This window comes from Maniola jurtina, chromosome 28 (assembly GCF_905333055.1).
Source record: "Maniola jurtina chromosome 28, ilManJurt1.1, whole genome shotgun sequence".
NCBI lineage: Eukaryota > Metazoa > Arthropoda > Insecta > Lepidoptera > Nymphalidae > Maniola > Maniola jurtina.
Window position 1 is genome coordinate 2264985 of NC_060056.1, and position 12124 is coordinate 2277108.

At 40.2% G+C, this 12124-nt stretch overlaps 1 protein-coding gene across 3 annotated transcripts in view; it reads left to right on the forward strand.

Moving 5' to 3' along the window:
- The first annotated feature begins 116 nt into the window (after positions 1–116).
- LOC123879657 overlaps positions 117–12124 on the forward strand; it is a 62065-nt gene continuing 50057 nt past the window's right edge. Inside the window, exons 1-5 of one of the 3 annotated variants that reach the window (XM_045927489.1) lie at positions 117–172; positions 5904–6006; positions 6469–6636; positions 7306–7378; positions 7958–8115. In XM_045927489.1, the coding sequence (XP_045783445.1) occupies positions 5906–6006; positions 6469–6636; positions 7306–7378; positions 7958–8115 (500 nt within the window). In that variant the 5' untranslated portion in view covers positions 117–172; positions 5904–5905. Of the gene's footprint in view, positions 173–5884; positions 6007–6468; positions 6637–7305; positions 7379–7957; positions 8116–11866; positions 12065–12124 lie in introns of those variants that run through there. The other 2 variants (XM_045927491.1, XM_045927490.1) reach the window with 2 other exon arrangements.

The following is a 12124-nucleotide window of genomic DNA, read 5'->3' on the forward strand; positions in this document are numbered from 1 at the left end:
TTTTTGGCATGGTAACATTGAACGCTGTATGCCATGTATGCTGTAAAAAAAAAATTTTTTTAGAAAAAAAACGCTGGTGCTGGGTTTCCATTATTTGTTACCTTTTATTTTGTTTACGGCGTTTTAAATTGTTTTTAGAGGCTTCAGGCTTTTAGGTATTATAATTTTATCGGTAAGTAAAAATTATTATTTTACAAACATATTTGTTAAATTACTCCCCTAATAAACTATTAGTTTTTCATCAAAAACAGATTGGTATTTTGACATAGCATGTGGAGCATACAAAGAACAAAGAACAAACGGAACCGGCACAATTTAAATTACAGAACAAAAAATGTTGGGTAAACGAGTTTTGGGCAAATTGACCTTGATATAATTCGTTTCTTACAAAGCAATGTTATATTTATATTATCCCAGATCAATCCGATTTCATTCTTTGAATATAAATTCCTCCCCATGTGGAAAAAGCTGTAAGAACAGAAAATAGATAGTTATTTGGCTTTTAACATGCGCTCGCTTTCGGCGTCGTATTGCTCATTTCTGAGGTTATTTACCACTTCCATGAACATGACGCTTCTGGCACTTAAAGTCCAGATCCAGAGAAAGTTTTTCGTAATTTGTACATGAGTAGACATGAGTTCACCAAGGCTAAGTTCTTGACTGTTAGAAAAACTATTCTTAACTATTAACTGACTCAATCATTTGAGTGAAATTTTGAAAATCAAGAGGGGTTAAATAAACAAATAGACCTTAGGGCCAGCGGCTTGAGCTCTTTTTGAGAAAGGGGTTTGGGTAAAATTGGTGCCTTTTTTTAGGATTGCGGCCACCGATAAAACTGGTACTTTATGACAGAGCGGCAAAAAACAAACAAAAAATGTAATATAATACATATGGCTAAATCAAATCGGGGCAGAGATATTCCATCTTCAATATGTTAAATTCCATTGATTACACCCAATGTCTTTTTGTAATTGTTCGCATTAAAAGTAGTAAAAAATGCTTTTTTTTAACTCACAAGCAATGCCCACACCAAAATGCATCATCATCATCATCATTATCAACCGATAGACGCCCACTGCTGGACATTGGTCTCTTGTTAGGACTTCCACGCGCCACGGTTATGCGCCACCCGAATCCAGAGGCTCCCTATGACTTGTTTGATGTCGTCTGTCCACTTAGTGGCGGGGTTGGGGGGGGGGGGGGGGGGGGGGGGGGAGAAGGTACTCCGACGCCGGAGGTCGCATCTTGGGAAGTTGGGACCCCCACTTCAGCTTCACAACATGTTTAGCAAACTCTTTCTCCAGCCTTGACATACATAGCGCGATTGTTCGTCCTAGGTATACATACTTATCTACAATTTGCAGAGCTCGTAACAATTACTGGACGAGACAAGAGCATTGGACGTGATTTTCGTCCTCCTCACGTTTATTTTTAGACCCAAATGTTGAGAAATTCTGCTGAGGTCATTAATGTCATTTTGTCAATGTCAAGCCTGTTCCAACCCAGAAGCTTAAAGACTTCTTCCAAAGAAGCGAAAAAGAGCTTCGGGAAGATTACTTCTCCCTGTTGCAATTGGATAAGCCTCGTAGTCTGGTATACGAACTGATATAATGGTGGCCTATTCGTGCAAGCACTTCAGCACTTGGATATATTAGTAGCCGATCGGACATCTCTGTGGCAACCTCAATACAGCCTTAGTTTCCACTGAATCGAAGGCTTTCTCATAGTCCGCAAACGGTAAGCAAAGTGGTCGATTATGATCTTCAGTCTTCTGTATAACCTTTTCTTACATAGGAAAATCCTCATGGATAATACTGCGCTCGGAGAGGTAAGAGTGGTTATTTCGGACGCTTATCGACTAAAACCCCACGGTTTTCCATCTCGTCCGTTGTTGCTGGGCATAGGGACACGCATGTATTCAACTGCAACCTAGCTAACGGCACCCGCCAAAGCAGGCCTCGCTCTGGCACTAAAAGGGATCCCTAACGCACAGTTTAAAGCTCGCCGGGAACAAAGGCTTGCCTTCCAACTCAAAGACATACTCTTCCACGAGTAACACTCTCCGTGCCTATTACCTAGAGATCTTATTCAAGGGTACAAGCGACGGTCATGCGCTGCTTGCCTGCGCCCGATTCTCCTGCGGTGCATGGGATGAGAGTTTTTGGCTTCCACTCTCAACCTCTCTACTGCCTCCTTCTGCGTCATTACTTCCTCGCTGTAGGAGACCATCGGTTTTCAAGCCCTCTCACTGTCCACCATGGATTTGGCCACGACGTCTTGCCCCATAATTTCCACCAGCGATTGGTGCGGCTCCGCTTATGCCGGGCACTCAGACAGCGTATACTGTGCCGTGTCTGAAGCACTACCACGATGGTGACAATCCTCTCTTGGCTCTCTTCACACCACCTTGCCCAGGTATTTCCCAAAGCACCCGAACCTCGTAAGAACCTGTACAAGGTGAAACGTGAGTGGTCCGTGCTTCCTCTTCATCCACTCCGCGAGGGTAGAACGGATAGCCTCAATCGTCTTGTGACCGGCTGTGGGTGACTCGAGCCTCCTCTGCCAATGGAAAAGGAACTCGATCTGCGCTAATAGCTGCCACCCATCTACTTCCGTCGCACGGGTGTTCCACCAGTCGAAGGGCATCCACCCTACTCTGGTACACACAAGCCAGTGTCATAGCGTCCAGTTCCCATGGTGGGGTCAGAGCCAAAACACAGGATGCCTCTAGGTTATGGTTCGATATCCTCTTCCGGTATTCTGTATAACCTGCCGTAACGGTGTGGGTGTGATCTATGGTACTGAAGCCTATTCGGAATACGGCTTGTTCGGGAGGCTGGAAACCTACGAGCGAGACGATTCGTGATAACTTTCGAGAACAACTTGTAGACATGGCTCAGCAGGGATATGGGTCTTTAATTCTTTAACAAGGTAGTATCTCCCTTTTTAAAGAACAGAACCATTACGCTTCTGTGCCATGCCTCTGGCGTTATGCCCTCGTGGATGGCAGGACTAGGTATACAAGCGCTGGAAGACCTATGTAATGGTTTTCCATCTGTTTTCAGGAGTTCTGCTGTGATTCCATCAACACCTGGTGCCTTGTTGTTCTTGAGTTGCTTGAGAGCCATACTAATCTCATATAGGCTGACGTCCGGGACATCTTCGGTGTAGCGTCGAGTCAATTTGGCTCTGGGATCTCTAGCCAAATCTTCAACCGGCTTTTGTGTAGTGGTTTAGGACTGTCCATAGAACTTCTCCCAAAATACAAATGGAGGCGCATCGCGTTTCATAGCCAATCACAGCGCAGGGTTCGTCTACCTACGGTCGCGCAGAGAAGAATTTACTTTGTTTAGGTATATAACCTGGAGATCATAGGGACTACATACTCTCATCATCATCATCATTATCAACCAATAGAGGTCACTGCTTCATATAAGTTTCTTGTAGGGACTTCCACACGTTACGGGCTTGCGCCAACCGAATCCAGTGGCTCCCTGTGGCTCGTTTCTCCATCAAGTGGGGGTTTTTTTTAGCTCAAAATAAGGTCATTTTATCTTTATACATCCTATGCATTGTCATATCTACATATTTAAAGATATTATTCAGTTAGAAAGTGCATTTGAAATCGGGTTTCATGCTTCAAGTTTAATTTTTCAAATTCAAATATCTCAGCCCCGATGTCACTTAGAGCAACATTATTTACTATCATTACAATGTTTAAAGTAGCACTATAAAATAACACAAATACCATCAGTGGCCGCAACAAAAAAAAAAGGCACCACTGCTCCATACAAAGTTACCCAAACCCATTTCGAAAAGGGTTATCGAGTCAACCAAGAACTCGAGAGCCTTGGGCAAAGAATTAGTTTGACCATCCAAAGAGGTAATGCTGCCAGCATCTTGGGTGCAAAGCCTTGCTGGGGTGGTCTCGATGAGGTTTTAGATTTAATATTTTTTTTAGTTTTCATTTAGATTTAAGTTTATTTTATAGATTTGTCAGATATTATTATACCTACTTTTGTATGAAATAAAATATACAAAGAGATGCTAGAATTTCCAAAAAGTGGTTGAGTCTTCCAATAAGTGGCATAGGCTGTCCTAAAAAAAAACCGGCTAAGTGTTCTTTTGTGTCAACACTCGGTAGGAGACTGCATTGATAAGTTAATGAACTCGAAAAGGCATCATTTTCAAAAAAGATGAAAAAGAATGATTAAAACTAAACTCTGTAAATTGTTATTTGAATCTAGACAAAAGTCTAATCTATGTAAAACTTTGGCAATGATGAATGGTTTGTCTAGCCAGTTGTGTACATGCGATTAGGTTATTTATTAATCTTTAATCAAGTTATGGTGGGAGTATTCACTGTATAATATGCAGTGTGTCTTACATGGAGTTTTTTTATTATCATTCAGATACAAGTTAGCCCTTGACTGCAACATCACCAGGTGGTAAGTGATGATGCAGTATAAGATGGAAATGGGCTAACCATGGGCAGTTTTTATTAAACCCATACCCCTTTAGTTTCTACCCGGCATCGTACCGGAACGCTAAATCGCTTGGCGGCACGGCTTTGCCGATGGGGTGGTAACTAACCACGGCCGAAGCCTCACACCAGATCAGACCAGAAATTTAGAAAGTATAAAATTCCAAACCCCTACTGGGGCTTAATCGATCGTCTATTTCGCGCATGCGTATGTCTAGATTTTGCGTAATAAGCCTAGACCTTTCCAGGCAGATTTCAGTCTTAGCTAAGCACTAAGTGAAACGCACGAAATAGAGTAGTGATCACGGAATTTAAAATAAATATAGAAATAGTAAAGGAGTGTTAGCTTGTATCCTTGCTGATGACTAGTAAAACATCAGTGCGTATTTTTGTAAATAAGAGATGTATTTGCGTAGCGTAAGGCATTAGGTACGCATTTTTTTTAGGGTTCCGTACCTGAAAAGGAAAAACTGAACCCTTATAGAATCACTTTGTTGTCTGTCTGTCTGTTCATCGTGTCTGTCAAGAAAACCTATAGGGTACTTCCGTTTGACCTAGAATCATGAAATTTGGCAGGTACGTAGGTCTTATAGCACAAGTAAAGAAAAACATCCGAAAACCGTGAATTTGTGATTATATCAAAAAAAAAAAAGTGTTCATGAAGAAATAATTAGTAGATATTTTCAATAATCAGAGTAAGATAACTATACCAAACGGGGAATCATATGAAAGGGCTTCACCTTTACATTCTAAAACTGATTTTTATTTAATTTTATGCGTAATAGTTTTTGATTTATCGTGCAAAATGTCGGAAAAAATACCCGAGTACGGAACCCTCGGTACGCGAGTCCGACTCGCATTTGGCCGGGTTTTTTACGGTTTTAACTGTTGTAAATCAGTTCTTTGGTAATAAATCGATGTCCAGTACAAAAGAAATATTTGGTTACCTGGAAGAGATCGCTAGGTAGCGTTAAGGCCGCCAAATTGTACCTGCCTATATTTTGCTGTCCTTTGTATGTGATTTTTCTGTACCTACTAATTTTATGGTGTACAATAAAAGTATATTCATTCAAATGTATTATAGAAGCAGGCGTTATTTTTCGGAAGTCCATGATATACAAGGAACCAAAAGCTTAATTTGCTATAATCCGCCAAACCAAAGAAATATGTATGGTGCAACATGCAGCATGCGACATGCTAAACGCCCGCCCTCCCACTGATAAACATGTAGGAAAAGCCAGCCACCAAGCAAGCTGCACGCACCACCACCACGCAGCACCACACAAGTCCCAACACCACTCGACGCACGTTTCGCCCCGACACCGGAGCATCCTCAGGAGATGTAGACCTTACAATGCCTAATTGCAAAGAATTGTATATTCATTCATTCATTCATTCAAGGAACTGTTCGTTTGTGCAGAGATGACGTCACGGGGTCGCCACAGCATGCCCCAGGATTGGGACCCTATGAAAGAGGATTACGACAACACATACGACGCTCAGTACCCTGACGATGAAGTTAGGTAAGCTATCTACACTTAATATCATTATAAACTAGGGAATGCCCGCGGCTTCGCCCGCGTGGATTTCGGGTTTTTAAAATCCCGTAGGAACTCTTTGATTTTCCGGGATGAAAAGTAGCCTATGTATCCCTGGGATATATCCCATGTCTGTCCCAAATTTCATTAAAATCGGTTCAGCGGTTGGGCCGTGAAAACGTAGCAGACAGACAGACACACTTTCGCATTTATTAAATTAAGTATGGATGGTGTATCTGTCTGTGGCATCATAGCTCCTAAACTAATGAACTGATTTTAATTTATTTTTTTTGTTTGAAAGATGGCTTGATCGAGAGTGTTCTTAGCTATAATCCAAGAAAATCGGTTCAGCCGTTTGAAAGTTATCAGCTCTTTTCTAGTTACTGTAGCCTTCACTTGTGGGGGGTGTTATAAATTTTTAATTTACACTTTACTTTTTGCCAACAGCGGCGGCGTGCAGCTCGACCACTGCAAGCTATACATCACGAACATACCCAAAGCTATAAACGAAGAGGGTCTACGCAATGCGTTCGCTGCGTACGGTAACCTGGTGCAGGTCCACCTCAGCAAGGATCCTCAGAAGAGATACGGTCTAGTATCTTACGAGTCGCCCAGGTAAGGCAGAACCTTCTACTCCTTTCTCTTACTAAAGAGGCGGACATGAGTGTACTGAAATAAATCACACTTCACACTAATATTATAAAGGTGAAAGTATGTGTGTGTGTGTGTATGTTTGTTACTCCTTCACGCAAAAACTAGGTACTAGACGGATTTGACTGAGGACTGGGGATAGATAATATCCTGTAATATCCAGTATATATTGGGTTTCTGGAACAAAAAACCTTTTGTCAAAATCTGTTAAATGTATCACACTAATATTTTATAGGCGAAGGTTTGTATGTGTGTGTGTGTGTGTGTGTGTGTGTGTGTGTGTGTGTATATGTTTGTTACTCCTTCACGTAAAAACTATGGGACGGATTTGGCTGAAATTTGGAATGGAGATAGATAATATCCTGGATTAGCACATAGGCTACTTTTTATCCCTGAAAATCAAAGAGTTCCCACGGGATTTCGAAAAACCTAAATCCACGCGGGCGAAGTCGCGGGCATCGGCTAGTGGATCATAAAAAATTAGGTGATAGACAGGCAGACATACTTTCGTATTATATAATATTATGGAGATGTGCTTACGTTTAAAAATTAGCTGTCCCTTTCCACAGAAAATATTTTGAACAGGATAGCACTACTGTTGCATTTTTAAAATCTTATATTTTTTTGTTTTAGTGAAGCAAAGCTGGCGATGATGAAGCTTAACAGGACCGACCCTCTTAATTTGAATATACACATAGCGCATAAGGTAAATTACTAGTGTTTCGCCCTAAACTAAAGTTGAAATCTATAGAATTGACTATGACTTTGACTTTGCTTAGACATAGGTTTCAGTTAAAACGAGACAGATTTATGCCAGTCGTATAACGCTGTCTCTTTTTAACAGTGCCTTAAGAGGGGTCTCTCCGTTACTAGCTCTGTACAAATGTAGTTCCAATTTCATTTGAATATTAAGCAACCAAAGTCCATGAAATTTTGCAGACATATACTAGAAACTAATATCTATGCCTGTGGTTTTCCAGATTTCTGTTACAACGTTCGGTTTAAAGTTACGCGGTCTTAATTCCCATACAAATTTTGAGCTCCTGTAATTTTGAAACTACATATTTTTAGAAAAATCTAAAACACCACGGGCATAGATATTAGTTTCTAGAATATGTCTGCAAAATTTCATGGACTTTGGTTGCTTAATATTCAAATGAAATTGGAACTACGATTGTATGGAGTTAGTGACAGAGAGTGCCCTGTTAAGTCTGAGCAAAGTCAAAGTGCATTCTATAGATCTCAGCCTTTCTAAGTAAAATCATAAAAACTTTGTCCAAAACAGAAAAACGACTCTCGGCAGTCGCAGCCTAGAGAGAAAAGATACAACAACAACAAAAACAACAACTACGGAGCGGAAACAGGTGGCTACCGGAACGACAATAGCTCGTACGCGTACCGTAACGACAACGACAGCGTGAGCAGCCGGGAACGTACCAGCCTGTGAGTACTTTTCAAAAAAATAGCAAGCAAACGAGCAGGCTGGTCAATCGATCAGCCTGTTTGCGTCCACTGCTGGACATAGGCCTTCCCAAGAGCGCGCCACCACACACGATCCTCTGCCTTCCTCACCCACTCAATTCCCGATATCGACGGCTTAGAGTGAAAACCTCGTAAGTGTAAAAGAAGTAACTTTTCAGGAGGAAGAAAAAACTGCGTGCTGTAACTAACAGAAGCGAGTATTTACGAGTTTCTCATAATGTCTAGATGGCGTTACGAGTATCGAATGAACAAATTAGTCAGATTAGGATGTGCGTTGCGAGGTTTTCTTGCTAGAAACGCAATAAAATGAGCAAAAATGCATTCCCGAGGTTTTCACTCTAAGACGACGATATATTCTTAAGGTTGTCAGTCAGTCGTAATCATTTAACAGCAGGCTGGTCACCTGATGTTAAATGATTACCGTCGCCCATGAACATTTGCAGCACCATAGGAACCAATGTGTTGCCGGCCTTCCAGGAATTTGTTGGTCCGCCCCTTGAATAACCCCATGTTGTGATCTAATGGGAACACCGTCGGCAGTTGATGCCGCAGTTTCCACGTGCGTCGAAAAAGGATCTGGCATAACGGGCGGTCGATGTGCACCAGGCACCCAAGTGGTGAGGGTGAAATTGCTTACGGTGGCGAGGGGTGCGGTTGTAGAAAAAGGAGGGTGGAATGTGGTCAAAAAACTCTTTAGAGCAACTCTTTCCAACTTTACTCATTTATCTATAAGTATATCTATCTATCAGGACTTCGTCTGTGGTGGCGTTTGCTGGCGCGCGTGTTGTGACTTTTTGGAGTGTTTTTTTTTTGTTAGAAGTGGCCGGTTTTTGTGTTCTGCTGGTGTTTATTGGTGGTGGAACTGACTGGGAAGCGCTCTAAAGGGGCGCCGCGTGTATGTCGGCGGGCGCCGGCACAGACGAAGTCTACACTTATACATATAGTTTCCCTAATTTGTGAATAACTACAAACTTGACATTGGCTAATCAGTGTAAAGCCAGACGAGAGAGAAAAAAAAATCTATCTATCACTAGAAAGTATGTAATAAGGTAGGATAATGCCCATAACAGCCCAGCAACCTGAGGAATTAGGAGTTAGGGCCGATGCACGATGTGTAGTTTACCATTATAAAATAACTAAATGTTTTAACTTCTTTTGTGAAATGCATTAAGTATTAACTGGGATCGTTTTTAACCCCGACCCAAAAAGAGGGGTGTTATAAGTTTGACGTGTGTATCTGTGTATCTGTGTATCTGTGTATCTGTCTGTGGCATCGTAGCGCCTAAACGAATGAACCGATTTTAATTTAGTTTTTTTTTGTTTGAAAGGTGGCTTGATCGAGAGTGTTCTTAGCTATATAATCTAAAAAAATTGGTTCAGCCGTTTAAGAGTTATCAGCTCTTTTCTAGTTTTCTTGTAGAAAAGAAGGTTAGATAACCGTTAGGTTCATAATATTATGTCAATAGACAAATGTCAAGCTGTCAAGATGGACGTTGCCTAAATACATAATTATTTATTTGAAAATGATGTTTTGGAAAACTCAAATACTTTGGATCGTCGGGGGTGTTATAAATTTTTAATTTACACTTGTAGCTTAATTCGTACGGTTGCGTGCCCGAAGAGTGCCAACTGCCTATTATTAAGACTCCGCTGTCCGTCCGTCTGTCAGCGGACTGTATTTCGTAAACCATAATAAGAGACCTGAAATTTTCACAGAATGTGTTTCTATTGCCGCTATACTATAGTAACAAGTGTAAATTAAAAATTTATAACACCCCCGACAAGTGAAGGTTACAGTAACTAGAAAAGACCGAAAATACCTGATAACTTTCAAACGGCTGAACTGATTTTCTTGGACTATTCCGCGCCTACGATCTAAAGTATCTGAGTTTTCCAAAACATCATTTTCAAATAAATAATTATGTATTTAGGCAACGTCCATCTTGACAGCTTGACATTTGTCAATTGACACAATATTATGAACCTAACGGTTATCTAACCTTCTTTTCTACAAGAAAACTAGAAAAGAGCTGATAACTCTTAAACGGCTGAACCAATTTTTTTGGATTATAGCTAAGAACACTCTCGATCAAGCCACCTTTCAAACAAAAAAAAGTAAATTAAAATCGGTTCATTTGTTTAGGCGCTACGATGCCACAGACAGATACACAGATACACACGTCAAACTTATAACACCCCTCTTTTTGGGTCGGGGGTTAAAAAATACTAAAAATTTCAAAATTGCCGCCATGAAATTTAAAAAAAATCCAAAAGAATTATTTATAGTACGATAGTACAGAACTCTTTCTGTGCTAGTCGGACTCGCACTTGACCTATTTTTTGCACAATTTTAATTGAAACGTTTCGGTTCACGTATATTTACGTTTCTAAAGTTACCCATTACCAATTAAAATCATTTTTTTGCAGTGTCCAATTTTTTAAGCATTTGAGGTTTTTTTTTTCTTTAAATCTGGCTTTACTCTGATTAGCCAATGTCAAGTTTGTGATATTTTCAAGTTATTGAATTTATACAAGTATGGACTCCGTCTGCGCCGGCGCCCGCCGACATACGCGCGGCGCCGCTTTAGAGCGCTTCCCAGTCAGTTCCACCACCAAAAAACACCGACTAACACAAAAACCAGCCACTCTTAACAAAAAAAAACACTCCAAACAAGCACAGCACGCGCGCCAGCAAACGCCATCACAGACGAAGTCCAGCATTTGAGGTTCACTTGAGGTTTATGTGTCAAATGTTATCCAATCATATTATCGCTAATTTGATCCGGACATCGCTTACAGCGCTTCAAAAACTTTGCCACAAAATCACGGGGTTTTTGGTATATGTTACATTCTGCATTAAGCTAAGCGCTTGAAGAGCAGGGTTGCCAACCGTACGAGGTTCCTCGTACAAATACGAGATTTGTGGTCTTCCGTACGAGGTACGAGGACGCTATCAACCTCGTACAATTATGTACGAGATTTTGATAACATTATGGCCATGCGATTTTTTTTAATGGATTATGTAGTAGTGAGTAGAGTATAAAAAATAACACGATATTGGGAAGCTCCGATCCAACCAAAAAAGATATTTTTGTTTCAGCGATATTAGCCTGACATCTATTGATTCATTATTATTTCATAATGAGCATCCTTCTTTAACATCAGTATTGAATACTGTTATATCGCCATCTGTAGTTATGTTTGCAAGTTAATTTCAATAGTATAGGTACTTCATTTTACAGAGTCATGCAAATGATAAAGTTATCATTATTTATGCTGTGACAAGATAATTAATTCGATTCACTACCAAAGAATATTTAATCCGCATCATATGAATGGTCTTAGTCAAAACCTGTGAAATCTCCTTCCTGAATTATTTTTAACAACTCATTACTTATTGATATTATTAATTTCATGTGTTGCAGATTTCACGATGATAATAAAACTGTAATTTTATTTGTTTCCATATATTTTTAATTTACGAGAATTCACTAAATAATCTATCTGTAAAGTTTCGAACGATTATTTTCATATTAAGGCTGAAAACCCGTCAAGCAAAATTATCGGTAATTCTCAGGGGTATATTGGCCCTTAATAAATTTTAATGTACGAGGTTTGAAAGTCAATATACGAGATTTTCAGCTACACATGTACGAGGAATCTTTTTTTTTGGTTGGCAACCCTGTTGAAGAGTTAAATTTTTGCTATTCTTTGAATTTTAAATGTCTGCCAGTGCACGTTTTCGATATCTTGTTGAAGATTTTCTCTAAATAATATAAATTTGTACTGGAGTCTGGAAATTGTGCGGTTTTTCGGTTAATTGGAAAGTGTTTATCGATTTAGTTTCATTGACTTGCGGCGTCATGCTGTTAAACAAGTATATTTCGTCGATGACAACTTCCACCAAGGAGTAAGTTCGATCTTTTCAAACTTGGATTTTTGAGGATTTTTCAATGTTTTTGCTTAGTGT